The following is a 17946-nucleotide window of genomic DNA, read 5'->3' on the forward strand; positions in this document are numbered from 1 at the left end:
AGGGCGTTTGTTATCCCTTTGTCGTACAGCTTCAAAAGGAGGGGGAGGCACACCATAATACAGCCGAAGGTGCGTTTCTCGTTCTACATGCATTGCTGAAGACATGCATATTATGTTTACGCACACATATATGGGAGACTCGGATTTCGAGAAAAGGTTGACTGCGTTGGTGGCGACTGGCGCTGCACGAGCCTTGCCGCAGGGCGCCTCCTTCCTTGCGTCGCAGCTGAGAAGTCGAGCCATTTCCTGACCCAGAAAAAACGATCAGAGACACCGTCTGGCGCGCAAGCAGCCTGCGCACCGCCCCACACGCAGGTATTGCCTTCGCCTGTCTCTTTTTGCGCCTCTTTTCTCTGCTGACGGCGGCAGTTTCGGTGGAGGAAGCGAACGCGGAGGAGAGACAGTGAGGGGACACCGTCGAGGCCATCGCACTCTGCCCTGACGGCGCGGCAAGAAGGAAAGAAGAGAGAAGGACAGATAAAGTCCGAGCAGCCGACGTGATGCGCGGCGCGTCAGACAGACACAGCTGGTCTCGGGAGTGCGTTTGACGCTCGAGGCGGCTGGCACATGGAGCCGGCAAGACGCAGGCTCGAACTGCAAATCACTGAACTGCAGGCAGCATATCGGGTGGCGCCGGACCTGGGCGCGGCGCCCAAGCCTCGTTTATCTCTCTCTCTTTTCTTTGCACGAACAAGCAGAAGAGAAACACCGGAACAGCATGACAGGCCGAGGATTCGTATCTCGTTCGCCGTCCTTCACCAGTCGCTGGAGAGAGACAGACTTGACAGACGCTCTTCCAAGGTGCCAATGTCCTTCTTCACTTTCGCACGACGATAAAAAATCGGGCAATCGCGGTTAATGCAAATCACGTCCTGATGTAAGCTGCCTTGACACCTGCACCACACACACATCGTAGCCGCCCATATACACATCTCTCTCTCTAGATGTATATTTATATTTATTTATATACACACAGATAGAAGACACTGAGTTTTGGTGCTGCACACAGACGAATATGAATATATATATATATATACATATGTATATATATACACATATATATATATACATATATATATATATACATATATATATATATATATATGTATGTATAGGTGCGTGAATATGTATTGAATGAACGTGGAAAATGTGCATGTGATTGTGGCATTTTGGGGGGGATGTGTTTTGTATTTCCGCGTAGTGGACGACCCTCAGGTTTATTTGGATGAAGAGAGTTTTCATTTTTCTCCGGAGAAAGGGAAGCGCGCGCAGAGTTTCTCACCGCTGGCATTCGGTCCACAGGTCGGAGTGTTCCTTCTCTTTCTCCGCCATCTCCGCCATCTTGTTCACCACGATCTGCGCAAGTCAAACGCCAGGCGGAGCCGCAGAACGGACCGCTCGGACAGGAGACGCACTGTGAGAGAGAGAAAGGACCCTCTCGGAGAAACGAGCGACGCGACGAGCCATGGGGAGCGAAAAGCTAGTGTGAGAACGGGGAGGAAACGCGTTAGACGAGAAGAAAGGCGACGCAGGCTCACGGACATGAGGACTGGCGCAGACGCGCCGAGAAAGAACAACGGAACGCAGAGACAGGAAAAGGAAGACGCGGAGCTGCAATGAGAACCAAGAGAACGTCCCCGCGCTGGCTGCGGAATTGCATTGCCTCACTTCAGCTTCGTTTTCTTGACACCGACGACACAAAGCGCCTTCGCGAATCACCGACCGACAGCCGACGCACTGCACACCGCGCTGCACGAACTTCGAGAGGGCGCCTTGCGTCGAAATGCTGACAGTGCGCTTCATCGTGTGACTGCCAGCTGAGAAGAAAAGAAAATCCTTGGAAAAAAATTTACGAGAAACGCGGACCACGGAGAGAGAACAAGCAGGTGCTTCTGTGGCGGTGTCGAGAAGCGACGCGCACAGTCGCCAGAAATGGCGAAAGCTGAATCCTCGAGCAGCCTCTACCACGACGCTCTCGCTGATGTCCTCCCTCCTTTGCTCTCGCTGATGCCCTCTGTCTTGCTCTTTTTCTCTCCTCGCTTTCGTTCTCCTGGCTCTTTCTCCTCAGCCTTCACTCTCGCTGTGCTTACAGAACAAGCTCTCTGGGTTGCTCATCACGCCCTCGAAGATTCGGCAGAGCGGTTTTTTGATGCCCTCCAGGTAGTGCTGCGTGTCTATCGGCAGATTGTTTTCGAGAACGTAGAGCGGATCTTCAGCGCGCTCGTACTGCGCCTGGCCTTTCGCTCCCTGGATCACAACGTAGGAAACTCGGTCGCCCACAGACGGCGCCGTCCCCGCGTCTAACACAAACGCACACACCCTGGAAACGAGAACCTGCAGACTTTGGGTCCTCGTAGACCTCGAGAGAAATGCTCGTCCACGCCATGCATCCGCGAGGTGCAGGGAGGTCGCCTCGGCTACCTTACACTCACCGAAACCGCTCTCGCGACACCTTGGAACTTCAGGTGCTTATATACACACTGATATATATATATATATATACAGATACATATATATATATATATTAAGATATAAATATCGATATATATATATATATATATATTAAGATATAAATATCGATATATATATATATATTAAGATATAAATATCGATATATATATATTAAGATATAAATATGTATATATCGATCTATGGCTTTCCACCACATCTACGTATATGCAGAGATGAGGACGGATTTGAATGTATCTTTGCACTGCATATCCGTCTATACATCTATGTCAACTGCATACTCTTATACACAAGTATATATACGCATTTACATAAAACTTTAGACATGTGCATCTATATCTATCTATCTATATTTATATCTAGCTATATCTATCTATATCTATCTTGCATCACATTCACTTTCTCACGCATGTTTGTCCATGTACAACATCGGCCTTGCTCTATGCCCGCAGGTTTCGCTGTGCATGCAAGGACGTCACGGTTCAGAGGGAGGAATCTGGACGACACAGGAGTCTCTCGCTTTTCTCGCCGTTTCCACAGGCAACTGCTCCGGTGTCTGCAACAAGACAAGAACCTTTTCGCCGCATGCGTCGGCTCGAGTCCACTGTCGACGAAGCAGCACCGTGCTGGGCCTCTGAATCTCCAGAGTGGTGTATCTCAAGGTGACATCTTTGTCCATTGTTTTTCACATGCGTTGTCTTTCTTTCAGTTGTTCCTGCGGGGCGAACGCGCGGGGTAAACGCGCTCTCGTCGTCTCGTTTTTACACACTGAAGTTTGCCTCACCGCGCTTGCGCAGCTTCTTCGCGAGTTCGACATGCGGGAGGCGAGTGTCGTAGTCCATTTTCCCCAGACTCTTCGTCTGCACGAGGAGACTGAGGTCGATTTTGTTCTGCAGAAGAATCGTCGCATGCGACAGCTTTTCTCGTTGCATGCAAGCACACCTGGTTCCTCGCCGTTTGCGCGTTCGCGGCTGTCCGCATGCAGTTTGTGCCCATGGGCGGCCAGCCACTGAGACACAGTTGGTCCTTGCACTGCGTTTTTCTTCCGAGTCGCGAGGACGACCATCGCACAGCGGTGTGCTGTGGGGTGTCTTGAAACGTTTTCACTTCTTCGTTTGTCCTCCCGCTTCTTTCGCGGCCCTCCGTTTTCAGTCTGTCCGTTCTGTCGTTTCCTTGCCTCCTCTCGCTCTCATTCTCCCGCCTTCGAAAACGCTGTTGCCTTCGCGACGCGCAAGCGAAAGCGGCGCCTCCACACCCGGTGCAGACGGCAAGACTTCTGAGTGCAGCCGTTCGCTGTCTGTCGCTCGAGGACAAGCTTTCGTGTTTTACCTGCAGAAGCTCCGCGACCTTTCTCCGCGTGTACTCCTTCGCAGCTTCGACGTCTTTGTCGATCAGCATCTTCCGCAAGACTGTGTCAGCCATCGTCTGGACGAGAAGCGAGAAGTCGCGACGCACAGTCTGCGCAGAAGGAAACCAACGAGGAGACGCGCAACAAGCAGACGACCTGATGCAAACATCCGTAACTCGGTGCCTACTCGACTTCTCACACACTCTCACGTATATCCATTCAACTATAGATAGGAATGCATATATTTACATGAACCGTCACAGATAAAGATTCTCTTTTGGTCGACATGCTTCTGAGTCTCTGACTGGCAAGTCAGGTGACACCGCATGTGTAGATCTCTACATATGCGCATTCCCCGCTTCGGCGCTTTCTCCCTTTGTTCTGCCCGAGCTCTTGGTCTCTCTCTTTGTCTCTCCTCCCTTCCTCGCGCCTCGCTGCCGTCTTTCGTATGTGTATCTGCGGCGTATGGACAGCAGTGAAGAAGCGGACGGTGCGAAATTCGCAAGCACCGCGGCGGCTAAACGTCGAAAGCACAGAGCTCCAGAAGGTCCAGAGCGTTTGAGGCGAGCGACGAGCTGACAGAGAGTTGCGCGCATTTACCTCGATGCCTTTTGAGTCGATTTTATCGTATTTCTCTGGGCGCGTGTACAGCAGCCCCGCGTAGCGCTTTTTGTTCATGAGGAGAAATGGACAGTAGACCTTCTCGAATTCGAGTCGAATCGGTTTGACGAATTTTTCGCTCAGCGCCTGCGCTGCTTCTTCGCCTACATGCAAGCAGAGAGACAAATCTCGTCGAAGAAAATGGAGCCGCCAGTGGAAGGAGTCTCACCCTCCACAAGCGGAGCGTCCACAGGGGAGAGGGCAGAGAACAACGTCGCATAAGACGCGCTTTCAACCAATGCGTTCTTCACCTCTCGCACGATGCGGCATTTGCACCTGGTTCAGATGGCGCGCTGCCGCGGTTCTTCGGTGCATGCATGCGGTGCCGTCTCTGCAGGCGACCTACCGAGCTTCATGGCCTCGGCGATGCTGAAGTCTCCAAAGTCGACCATGACGGAGTCTGTGTCTCCGTAAATAACTGTCGCGTTGCATGCATGCTGGTTGTCTCTGCAAAACATCTTCTCAACTTCGCGGCGAGTAAAGTCGATCATGTCTCGTCCGAAACAAGTGATGGTCGTCGCCACCTCCAAACAGGGCAGCTGCCCTCCCGTCTGAAGACGAAAAAAACGCATGCAACATACGCATACGCACACATGTATATATATATATATATTTATAGGTATATACGTACACGTATATATATATATATATATGTACACATTGCACAAGCATGGACGCGAGCATAGACACACCTTTATTTATCAACATAAATGCACACGTATACTCTACAGACCTCTACGCAGAGTTACATACATACATATATATATATATGTATATATGTATATATATATATGTATATATGTATATATATATATATATATATATATGTATATATATATATATATATATATATATATATACATGTATGTACGGTGCACATTCAAAAGCGCGCAGATGCATCTGTACGTCTGTGTCGATACTGTTCAGATCTGCCTCGATATACCTGGCGCCTTTCACGGCTTCCTGCTCTGTACTGAAATACGTCTTGCGCGCAGGAGTCTGTGTTTCCTGCAGGAAGGCCGAGTTCATTCCTACCGTCGTTCCGGTGTATCCGTAGACACTGTTTGCACTGATTTTGAGGGCCAGTTGCCTGCCGTTTAGAACTTGTCTTGTCATTTCGTCTTTCGCCGCAGCCATCTCTTTCCTCGCGGCTTTACGCGCAGCTATCAACTCTTCAACAATCATCGGGAGCACTCCTCTGCGAATATGTTTCTTGACGAATTTGTGCGGGGGAGACGTCGTCGTCACTGTCACCTGGACAAGACGCGCATGCACAACGGACTGCTGAGCTGTGTGCAGCCAAGTCCCGCGACAGTCCACCTGGAGTCGGTCTCAAACATGGACTCCTCGTCAGACTCCCGGGCAACACAAAGGAGCTCCATAAACGTATATATATGTATACAAACATACATACATACATACGTATATATATATATATATATATATATGTATATATATATATATATGTACAGATATGCAGATATAGGACGTCTTGCGTCTTCGTGTCTTGTAGAGAAGTGTAGTTTCTGCGATTTCTTGAGGCGGTTTCCGTTCGACGCGTTGGCGTTGCCTACGTCGTCTGGATTATTCATTGTGTGTGCCGCAGAAGAGGCGACCAGAGTGCTGTAGCAGATGTTGTGGGCGATCATGATGGAAGGATACAGAGAGGCGAAGTCGAGCGTCGCGATAGGCTTGTCGTAAAAGCCTTTCCGCGGCTCGAGCACCGTCGCGCCTTCGTACTGCACCGAGTTGTCTCCGCCGGTGCGCTGAGGCAGAAGCAAACAGAGACCGAATGCCAAAGGGAAACGACAGCAAGCGGGGAGACGGCGACAAAGCGATGCAGGCGAAACAAAGAGAGCGAGCAGTGGGTGCAGCTACAAAGCGAGGAACGCGGAAGCTACAGGCTACAGGCCAAGGCAGACAGGCCTTGCGGGAGGCGAGCGACGACAGAAGGAAGACTTTGCTCGCAAGCATACACTGGATGCCACTATCAATGTACTCCACGTAAGAAGAGGGCAGCGAAACGAGCACAGCAGAACTGGACTCCAGGAGGCAACGCCTTGAAGAGCGAATCTCACACAAGCCGACTCGACTCGAGACGCAAGGGAACGTCTGTCGGTCGCACCTTGACAACAGGGACGACGTAATTTAGTTCCTTGCATTTGCGTAGCAACTGCGCGGTGACCTTGATTTGTTGGCCTCTGAGGAAGGGCAAGAGAAACCACACAGAAAGGCTTGTGACGTTTCCACGAACTCGCAAGCGCAGGAAAAAAACGCGCCAAATCGCTAGCGATGGAGCGCGCTGTGACTGAGGAGGTACTTCCTCGCCTTTTTGACGTTTCCTCATGGTTTGCGTTCGACGAGGCGAAAACGCGACCGCGTCGTTTTCTGAGAGATTTTGCGAACGAAGTCCATGGCAACGTGGAGTTGAACGACTCCGTAGAACATGCTGAAACGGAGTCTCCCCACACGTCCTTCCGGCGAGATCGCACCGAGCCGCGAAGATGCTTATGGAGAGGACTCAGGTATTGCATCTGTTTCTCTCGAAGCATCAACTCTTCTCTCGTCTGCTCTCTTCTTTCTCTCGTTCGCAGGTCGGTGGCCTGGTCGGTGGCCTGTCCTTTCCTCTCAGTTCCGTCGTTCTTTCTTTTTCTCGTCCGCTTTTTTATCTTCTCGTCTTCCTCGCGTTTCGTTTCGTGTACGCCATCGCTTCGCGTGATGCGCCTTTCTTCCCTGGCCTTCTCGTTCCCCTCTTCCTTCGTCTCTCATCTCTCGTCTCTGTCCCTGCGTTTCTCTTTCCTGCTTTCCTTTGTCGTGATTCTTCGCTTTCTGTCCGCGTCAAATCTGCCCGCCTCTCTTTCCTGCAGTGCTGGCCTTCCCCGCCGGCCTCTCGGCCTCGCTGGTGCTCCGTCAGACGCGTCTCTGTCGCGCCTTTCTCCCGTTTCGAGCGTTCTCACGGCCTCTCTACCTGGTCAGCAGGAAGTTGAGTGGTGTGCCTGTGACTCTGCTCATCTCGACGTAGTTGTACAGAAACAGCAGCTCTTTCAGCAATCGAAGAGGCAGATACGCGTCTTTCAAGCAGTAGACTCCAATGCGTCTGCGCGAGGAAGGGCAACCTCGAAACAGGTCTCCGATCATGTTGTAGTGAACGTCTTCCTGACACAAAAAGGCGACACAGCGGAACGCAGGATCGAACCAGCAACGGCCGCAGCGAACGACGTTAATAAGAAAAAAACTCGCCGCGACACTGGAGTCCTTCTTCGCTCTTCGGTCTGCAGTGCGCTGCCGCAGAAACTCCCCAGCATCTGGAACCAGCAGTGAAAAAACGGCGACGACGGACAAGAATGCAAGCCAAACCCACAGCGCGACACAAACATGCTCCAGGGAGACAGTGAAGAAACTCCACACAGTAAGACAGATACAGCGACCAAACCAGCACTGCGCCACTGACTTCAGATCAATGAATGCCTAGAACTAAATACGGAAAAACCACTCTCCCAAACATGCATCTCTCTCTCTATACATACACATACATATATATATATATATATATATATGTGTATGTATACATGTATGTATATTTGTATAAGTATCTACGCATCTCCATTGACATTAAGACCTCAGTATCCGTCCTTAATTCTCTGCCTAGGTCTGTACCCCCGCCTCTCTCTACATACCTCTTTATACGCTCCCCACATCCGCGAGGTGTCTCCTCAGCTGTCCAAATGCATCTCCGTGCATGCATTGACGTATAAATACATAAATATAAATATATATATATATATATATGTGAATATGTCGATCTGTTCGGTGTCAGTGTGAGACGAAAGCGACGGTACCTTCTGTTCTTTGAGGAACTCGAAGGAGACAAAGTTGAGGGAGTAGCTCTTCAGCTTGTAGTCTCGTCGAACGAGCTCGAGGAGGTCGAACTGGATTCTGCCTTCGGTTGCGATGTCCTTGCCTTCGTGCGTCCCCAGAGCTCTGCGCGCGAAAAAAAAAAAATATTTTTTATTTCGACTCTGTCGTCGCCTCCTCAGCGACACGAAGCACCCCCGACAAGAGTCCGTAAACAACCACTGTGCAGCGGTACATCAGAAGTAGCAGCGACAGGCTGAAAAAACCAGGCAAATGATCGAGGAAACGCAGCCGAGGAAGAGAGAGAACAAGAAGGAGATTAAGAGAGAGAACAAGCAAATAAGAATGCAGGCAGAAGGGGAAGAAGAACTCGTACCGGGAGGAGAAACTGCTGTCTCGAATTTTGCTCTCGAGAGACTTGAGTTTCGAGAGTCGGTTGAAGCCCACAACTTTCAAAGTTGCTGCGCGGGTGATGAGGTAGTTTAGGTCAAAGTTAACGCAATTGTATCCTGAGAGGAAATCGGGATCAACCTGATAAACGGCAGGCCAGGAAGAGACACGAAAAACGTAATGGTCTGTCCTTCTGCCGGCTCCGTTACGCTTCTAAAAACCGTCCGAAGCGCGTCGATGGCTTCCCTTTGTCCAGCGAAATGTCGACAAACAGACGCCTCTACCTGCATCGCGGATCACGTCTCTGGCCTCTGTCCACTTCCCCTTCTTCCGATACGTCAATAGGTATATACACATCTCTCTAAATGCGGATTCCTATAAATCCATGTGTACTTGTCGACAGACCTGCGTCCACACAGAAATACCAAACATGTCCGCATATATGAATGTCCATGTATACATACAAATCTACATATATATATGTATATATATTCATAAATATCTATACGTATGCATGTATATGTGTATGTATATCTATACATATATACATATATATGTATATATACATATACACATATATACATATATATATATATATATATATATATATGTATATATATGTATCTTTCTCTCGCGTTATGGTTGCCGTCGTTGTGCGTCGCTGAGTCTCTCGGCACAGTTGCGAGTTCCGCCCTGTGTGTGCGTTTCCTTTCAGGAGGCTGTCCGCGGCCGACCGGCGACCTCACCTGTCTGACGAACTCGGCCCACTTTGCCAGCATTTCTTTTTCATCGTCGAACCAGAGAACGACCGAGCCTGCGATGGAGGCACACTCTTTGAGCGCGAAGAGAACGCGACACAACGGTCTCTCGAGTCCCCCCGAGAGCCGCTTTTTGCGAGCCTTCGCAACGCATGCAGTCGCAGCATTCGTGTCTGTCTCCGAAAGTCCCGGTAAATCTGCTGGTACGCTTTGCAGCATGACGATCGAGGAAATCTGAATCACCGGATCAGTCTCTGCCTCTGGGAATCCCTCGCCTTTCAGCTTCACGCACTCGATGTCTGCTCACAGACACCAAAGAAAAGGACGTCCTTGCACGTTCATACATAAACGCTCCTATATGCATGCACATAGATACATACACAAACATATGCATGCACATAGATACATACACAAACATATGCATGCACAAATACACATATATCTCTATAGATATAGATCTACACAAATAAATCATATACATATATATATATATATATATACAGGTGTACGAATATGGAGAAAAACACTGCGCGTGCACACCCAAATGAGAACGCGCGCGTGAGCATTCAATTTACAAGTATACATATATATATATATATATGCAGCTATTGTGTATTCCTATTTATCTGAGCAGGTAGACATATACATAAATATATATATATATATATACATTTATATTTGTATATTTTAGATATTTAGATGCATGTATGTACACAGGAACTTGTTTCATGTGTACACGACAGACACCCGCGCCACAAGTCGTCGCGCTACAACTTTGGCGAGGGTACGTGGAGGGTCTGGGGAAAGAGAAAAAACGCATCTTTCTGTATCTGTGTGCATGTATATATTTGTATATATTTGTGTATATTGGTATATATATATATATATATATATATATATGTATGTATGTATATATTTGTATATGTATGTGTGCATATCATTGAATGAAAAATGAGACAATTTGGTAGATGTGGGGAGGACAACTGCATGTGGCTGTGAGCTCTTGCGTCTCTCTCTCCAAGTGTGAGGTTTTTCGGTGCGAAGGACAACAGCAAAGCGAACGGTTTTTGGATTTTCGGTACCGAAAGAGAGAATGCGGAGAGGCGGGAGTTTCTGCCATCTTTCCGCGGGTGGGAGAGGCAGGAGGTCGGCGTAGTGGATGTCGAGTTCGAGTTGTGCGGACGTTTCTTGGAGACTCGCAGGTCTGACGACGTACGCTCCGCCTCGGCCTGAACCAAGAAAACGCGTGCATGCGTGTAAAACGTTTCTCAAGCATGCAGAACTTGTTCGGCGAACGAAAGGGAGAACAAGGAAACAACGACGTCAGCGTCTCTGAAGAAGACGTCCACCGAAAATCGATGCGTTGCAAGCCGTCCGGCGAGACTGCCGAGCGCCTCGAAGTCCGTTTTTTTCGCTCTGCCCTTTGTCACTTCGAGCGCTCTCTTCCTTCTCGTCGTGGATTGCGTTCGTTGTTCAACTCTTTTCAACTCTTCCGTCGCTGTTTCAGTAGCCACGGTCGCCTCATGTCGTGGTTTCTTCTGCTTCCTCCCGCGTCGCTTCCCCCCTGCCCCACCCTCGTCTGTTCTTCATTCGTTCCGGCGCTCGCGCTCTCTTACCGAGCAGCCAGGAACAGCCGGTCGTCTTCGTGTCGACGAGGTACCGCAAGACGAAGGGAACATTGGACTCGAAGGTGGCGGGAGGAAGCGCAACTTTCGCTCCGGACCCCACATCCGAAAGCGCCTTTGCCGCCTCCAGCAGCTGCGCATCGGATGCAGCATCCTCTCCCGCTGCCGCATCTCCGTCGGCGTCTGGCCAGTCGGCTGCCTCCGCTGCAGGCGCGTCGTTTTGCGCGGCTGTGCAGTTCGCTCCTCCTGCCTCCGACGAGGGCGTAGCGGCCAGCGAGGCCTCGATTGAAATGCCTCTCTCAATCAGGGTGCGCGTTGGCGCCACCCAGTTCGGCAGCGCGAGCGTAATTCGGAAGAACAGAGAAGGCGTCTGACCGGGTGTGTAGTACATCAAGCTCTGAGAGGCACCGCCCAGAGAGAGGGAAGAGCGAAGGTTGCGCGCGCAGTGCAGGGAAGCGAAAACACCGGAGCGACGTACACCACATCGGGGCGCGACCGCGCGAGAAGAAACGCAGGAAAGCCGGGGAAGGAGAGCGAGAACAGACGAAAGATAAGAAGGAACGCAGGCGGCTAAAAGACGAAGGAGAACACACGCCGGAAAAAGAAAAACATGTCTGGCGCAAGCGAAAAGAAGAAGAAGAGACAGAGAAACAAGACATACGCGCACAGACATATGTGGAAGAGGGCGCGCGCGAAGAAAGAGGACGAAACTCTTCCTGGAGTCGCGAGCGCTCCTGGCAGTCGTGAGCTGCATTGACTGCACCGAGACGGCAACGGAAAGGCGGAGAATCCACCGAGGCTCAGAATGGACGCTCGCAACACAGGGGGAACGCGTCACCAGACCTGCCTCGCCGTGGGTCCAGCAAACGAGGAAACGAAGGGGTGCGAACGAAAACACTGAAACGCTCTCGAGTGTGTAAACAGAACGTGAGAGATCTGCAGTGGAATGTAAACTCACGCGGTCTAACAGTTCCCGTCTCGAGCGCTGTCCCTCGAGAACTCGCTCTAGTGTATCTAGCTGTTACCGCCTTCGGAGGACGCCCCTGAGACACTGAATATGCACGAATTTTCGCTGACAAGACATGCAGAAGCTGATCCCCTTTTCGCTGGATACTTTGCTGGAAGTCAGTTCAGTCTCTCATGCTGGTAACCGTCCACGGAAGCCGCAGTTTCCCCTCAAAGCTTTCCTACCTCTTTCTTCTCCATGCGAATGTCGAGGCACCGAACGTCGTAGGCCTTTGCAGACGCCTGGGTCTTCAGCAGCCAGGCCTGCAAGCGAACAAAAACGCAAACTCGCATCTTGTCGCGATTTTCCTCGAAGTCACTTGAGCGCTTGTCCACTTTTGAGGCAAGGTCTTGAAACAAAATCCTTCGAAAAAACAGAACAAACACAGCTGCTGCTGTGGAAGCACGAACACGGGCGGTAGCTTTCTGCAGTTCTGTGTAGAGACACCCTACGACTCCGCTTTGCCGTTTCCTCGCGTTGTGTCTCTGTGCTTTCCCTTCGCGACTAGCTGCTCTTCGGTTTTGTCTCCTCGTCGGTCCGCGTCTCCTTTGAAAACATGAACACCCCGACGCTACAGTCAACGAAAGGCTCGACGCGCGACTACTCTCCGCGACTCGAGCTGCGGCTGCCGGAAGTCCGATGAAGGACCCTCGCTGAATCCCTCTGCGTTGCTTCCGACCGAGCTCCTCAGAAAAACGCGTCTGAACGTTGTTCCTGCCGAGAAGACTGTCGAGCCTCTTCCGAGTGTCGCATTCGCTGTCTCCCTCTGTAATTCCATCCTCGCTTTCCGTCAGCATGACCAGGTGACCCGTTGATTCTCAGGCTCCCTTCGCTCTCGCCAGATCTCTGCAGCCTCCGCTGGCACCGTGGAGTCGAGCAACAGTTTACCTCCTACAGTCTCTCCCGTTCTCCCCGCAGACAACTCGACTCTTTGAATCCAGTACCCATCCCACCAGGAGCGACTCCATTTTGCGGCCTCTCCATCTTTCCTACGTTTTCCTCTCGCAACGACCCCCCCGCCCCGCCGTCTGCGACTTTTTTCTCTCGTCTGCCTCTAGCGCGTTTCCTGCGACCTCTGAAACCTCTCGACGTACATCGAGGAAACTTCGCAAGCGAGCCGTCACGGCGTTTGTCCCCACACCGCCTCCCGGCTGCGTCGCCAGGCTCTCTTGGATGGAGACAGGCACGGGGCAGTAGAAGTACGGAAAGAAGCCATGCACATTTGCGCAGACCGAGCGTCCGTCTTCTGTGACGCCGTAGACTCGAAACATCGGCCCGAGCGAATTCGCAGTCGCCGCCGCCTCCGCCGCCTGAGCGCCGGGCGGCACCGCCGCGGGTGCGGGCGTCGGAGACACTTCAGGCTCGTAGGAGGCGCAGACGGTCGCAGGCGGCGCCGAGGAGACCGGCAAGGCCCGGTGTCGCGCGCGAACCGCCGCGGGAACAACGTTGCGGTGGCAGGTTGCATTGGCGATGTCCAGTTGAAAGAAAACTGGAGAGAGAGAAAAAGAGCAAAGGGAGAAACAAAGAGGAAAACGAGATAAAGAGAGAAAACCAGGGGGAAGTGGACAGAGCCCGGAGACGACGGAAAGCAACAGACGGGAAGGGTGAACAGGGGGATGGGGACGCGCAGAGAGAGAGACGCAGACACGAGAGAAGAAGCAGAGAGAATTAGCAATATATAAATATATATATATATATATATAAATGTTGATGTTCAGCGAAAGGCTCGGGTAAAGAGCGAGATGGAGAGGAAACAGGAGACACAGGCCGAGGACGCCTAGAGGGGAACACAAAGGAGGGCAGAAATGCACAGGTGCCTTGCAAGGTCTTCGCGGCGGGGCGCCGGCAGGGGGATACGCAAGAGGAAGAAGGGGAGCTTCGCATGGAGAAGGAAAACGCGCGACGAAAAAGGAAGCGCTGAAAACGCGTCTCACCTAAATCCTTCTTGGCATCTGCAGAAACAGACAGCAAAGAGACTCAACATGCGAGGAGACTCGACGTTCCTGAATCCTTCGAGGACACCGAGAAAATGTAACAGCACAGGTTGACTACCGTCGACAGCGCGCATCCTGCACCTCACGCGTTCCGACGGACTCTGCAGCTCGCTCCGAACGACTGTCATAACTGCGAATCAACATGTATACATCTTGATGACTGGAAGCGAACGTAGAAACGCGCGTCGAGGGAAATGAAAATGGGTTTGTGTGTGTGTAAATCATGTTTCACTACACTTCTGTAGAGGCATGATCGAGGCGCGTCCATCGCCCTGTGATCGCAGGTCGCGTTTCGCCGGTTTCCGGCTCGACGTCTCCTCTCCGTGACTCACAACAGCTCTCTCGCACCGCTGGACACAACGCAGGAGAGAAGTCCGCGAGGACAGGAGATGCCTCTGTTGCCGACAAACAGCGCTTTCATCCTACCGTGGGGGTGGTGGAGGGTGAGCGCTCTCTCTTCTGCAGGGCCGTCTCTGCTCCAGAGCTGCAGCAAGTCGCTCCACTGCGTTTCTTGTGTCGCGCGTTCCTCGGCGGCGCCGCAGAAGCCAAGAACGTCGACAGGTCCTGACGCGGCGGTGGGCGACGCTCGGAGCGCGGAACTCCGCGGCGAAGCAGGCGAAGACGTCGACGCCTGGCCCGTGGAAGACGCCGGGCAGTTCTGCGTTGCGCCGGGCAAAGCAGAGCGCTTCTTGGGCGTTCCGTTGCCGGCCGTTTCCCCGTCGAGCATCATGGCGAACGGCACCGGAGAAGGCCAGTGGAAGCAGGAAGAAGAAGGAGGAGAAGGAGAAGGAGGAGAAGAAGGAGCAGAAGAAGGAACAGAAGAAGGAGAAGAAGAAGAGAGAGCGCAAGACAGGACTGGTGGATGTTGGACGCGACGGTTTAAGAAGTCGAGCGCAGAGAAGGAGAGAGGAGACAGAAGAGGACGCGAGGTACAAAAGTCTCAGGTTGGTGCGAAGGCAGATCAGCTGGCCGAGACTATTTTTTCATGTCGGCAAGCGGAATGCGAGAAAACGGGCAAGGAAAGCACAGACACTGGGTCGGCAGAACAGGAACGCGTTGTCGACGGTGCTGGGCTCTCAAGGGAGAGAGGAGCAAGGAGAGGACGGGGAGTGGAGACGAAGGCATGCAGAGAAGCAAAGAATCTCGGCAAGCGAGGCTGCAGAGGAAGAGAAACAGAAAAGGAGAAGAAGAGAAAGGGAAGGGAAGAAGACAAGTCGACCAAAAGCAGGAGGAAAGGTGAACATCGGCGAGACAAGAAGAGGTCCGGTTCCCGCCGAGGGTTGCAGGTGCCCATCCACCCAAGCCGTCCGCGGTCTGAGTGTCAACTCTGAAATTTGTGACTTAATGTTTCTCCATTCTGGCCGCTGTCTCCTCTATTTCTTGAGGCTCTTCGGCTCTTCATCGTACCTCCTTTGTCACGGCGTTCCACGAAAAGTCGAACGCGTTCGACAGAAGACATTTGGGGGGTTGCGGCCGGAGGGTGCAGGCGGACTGGCGGTCAAGACTTTTCAGACAGAGAGCGTTTTCTCTTCTGACAAGGCGACGTTCTCTGTCGGCTTTCAACTGGAGCTACGTTTGCCTGTGCGGTTCCTCGAAAAAGCGAGAAATTCCTCTTTGCCATCGCAGGTAGGCGCGCCCTCTGGGAGCGTCCGGTCCGCGCTGTCTCCGTCTCGCCCGGCGATCGACAACGTCCTCACACAAAACGTGTGCAGTTTTCGTTCTTTGTCCAGCGCGGATGAACTTTCGAAACCGAAAAACGCAGTTCACGAGCGTTTCCTGGATGCACACAAACTGAGACGCTCTCATGGTCAGACCTCGCACCGGCGTTCGTTGTGCACAGGGGGCTTGGGCTCTCGAGCTTCCGGTTTTGACAGAGCCAGTTTATTGTGGCCGCTTCACGAGAGAAGCCGGTCATGCGCAAGCCGCATTTCTTTCACCGTTTTTGTGTTTTTTCTCGTTTCTCAGTTTCTGTGTTTGGACACTGCTCGCTGCTTCGGAGGGAAAGGAACTCGATGCGGGTCGTGAACTCAGCTGAACAGCGCAACGCGGTCGAGACCACGGATGCATCGAACCGTCGAAAAGAAATTTCTCGGTTCGGTCAGGTGACACCGACGACCGAACCGGATGCGAACAGACACAAGCAGAGTCGACAAAAGCTCTGGATTCTCCACTTCACAACCCAAGACAGATCACAGGCTCGGACCTTTCTCAAAGGAGCCTAGTCTCTGAAAAAGAGTCCCCGTCTCCCCGCCAACAGCCTGCCTGCTCACAGAAACTCAATCAGCGAAGGACTGAGAGGAGTCGCCTCTCAGACAGGATCAGTTACAGGCGTTTTCTCTCGGACGCGTTCAGGTCGCGAGGTGGACTTGGGCTTTAGATCTTCAAGGTCTTTGTTTGCCCGGATCCGAACTGTGTTGTGCCATTGAGTTCACCAGTTCACCGCGTCTTCAAAGACTCGGGAACATGTGTCTGTCTGTCTCGTAGGTGTGAACAGGTTCGACGCCAGCAATCGCACCCTTCCTCTTTTCTTTTATTCCGCCGCTGGTCTGAATGGACTTTGCTGCTCGCTGCGGAAGTCGATACTTCTTTCCTGCCTTCTTTCCAGTCTTCTCCAGCCGATCGTTTTAAGAGTCACGGCTCCTTTCTGTCTCGAACACACCTCGTTGCAACGCATGTCAAAACTGTTGCACTCCACCGGCGCAGACGTTCCTTTCCGCGACGTGGTTTTTCGAAACAGCCTTTCTGTTCCCGTGTGTGTCTCTGTGTCAAGACAAACTTACGGCTCTCAAAAACACTGGAAGCGCGTCTCTCCAAGAACGGATCAACGCAGTTCCTTGTACAACCTCGCATGTATGCGTCTACACGTCCTCTGGGAAGTCGTCTATTGATTCAGCGCTCTCTGGAGCTCTGGGGAGGCGAATCTGCGCCGATAGAAAGCAGCAGAGACCTACATGTTCGCGTTCGCCTGCCCCGAAACCCACTGACACATACAAACATAAACACAAGGATATAAACATGCATCAAACAACATCCATTCTTTTTTTACGCATGCAAGAAACAAACGGAACGCGTGACTGAACATTTCCTCTCGAGAATGCCTTCTGTTTCCACCTCGGGGCGCGACGAGGTCACTGCATGCCTGCACAGACACACTCGTCACTCTCCCCTTGGCTCGAGTCTCGGTTCGGCTTCCGGCGCTTTCCAGAGACTCTCGTTCTCGGCGTTCCAGAGGTTCGCTTCCACCGAGTGCTTCCTTGCTTTCAAGAGCGGTCCTCTATGCAGGGACATTCGATGTTTTAGGACTCGCCGAAGAAGTACGCGAGCTCCTGTGAGTAAATCTGCTTCTCAGCATGCCGGTTTCCCAAGTTTTTTGGAGGCAAGACGCCTGTCGGTCTACAGGTAGATTCACGCTCCTTTTTTCCCGTCGAACTGCACAGCACTGAGAGTTCACGGGCGACGCTCTAACCCACACACAGCGGCTGTCCCTGTCGACACACGATGCCCCTCAATGACGTCAATGAGGCAACCGAATCAACGCAAAAACTCTGTCTACTTTGCTTTCACCTGTTGACTTTCACCCTCCAGCTGCTCACCAAACCGCTCGCTGTCACTGGACTGTCGACTCTGCCGCAACTCTCGCCCGGAGGAAGGTGGCATCGACGGCACACGACACCGGGCGGGGGAAGGGGGAAGGGGGTTCTTCTGTGCAAGAGCCCCTAGGTTTCTGACCCGAATATAAGCCGATTGCCGTGAAGCTATTTTGTGCGTCTGGGAAATGCAAGGTGCATCATCTGTACACTCTCCCGTAAGCGTTTGGGTGCTGTCTCTAGGAAGGAGATCC

General features: G+C 52.0%; 1 protein-coding gene across 1 annotated transcript; it reads right to left on the minus strand.

Annotated features, from left to right (window-relative positions):
- Positions 1-441: 441 nt before the first annotated feature.
- On the minus strand, positions 442-14873 carry TGME49_258030 (DNA polymerase). Its single transcript, XM_002364986.2, has 21 exons — positions 14532-14873; positions 14046-14063; positions 13206-13600; positions 12297-12374; positions 11097-11502; positions 10563-10709; positions 9469-9779; positions 8709-8863; positions 8317-8458; positions 7446-7633; positions 6603-6678; positions 6052-6243; positions 5513-5731; positions 4824-5028; positions 4418-4581; positions 3799-3927; positions 3254-3359; positions 2091-2300; positions 1669-1817; positions 1283-1356; positions 442-894 (listed from the first exon to the last, which is right to left on the minus strand). Exons 1-21 carry the CDS (start codon positions 14833-14835, stop codon positions 756-758), a joined length of 3807 nt encoding a protein of 1268 aa, XP_002365027.1. The 5' UTR covers positions 14836-14873; the 3' UTR covers positions 442-755.
- Positions 14874-17946: the final 3073 nt, after the last annotated feature.

The sequence above is a fragment of the Toxoplasma gondii genome, chromosome VIIb (genome assembly GCF_000006565.2).
Source record: "Toxoplasma gondii ME49 chromosome VIIb, whole genome shotgun sequence".
NCBI classification, from domain to species: Eukaryota; Apicomplexa; class Conoidasida; order Eucoccidiorida; family Sarcocystidae; genus Toxoplasma; species Toxoplasma gondii.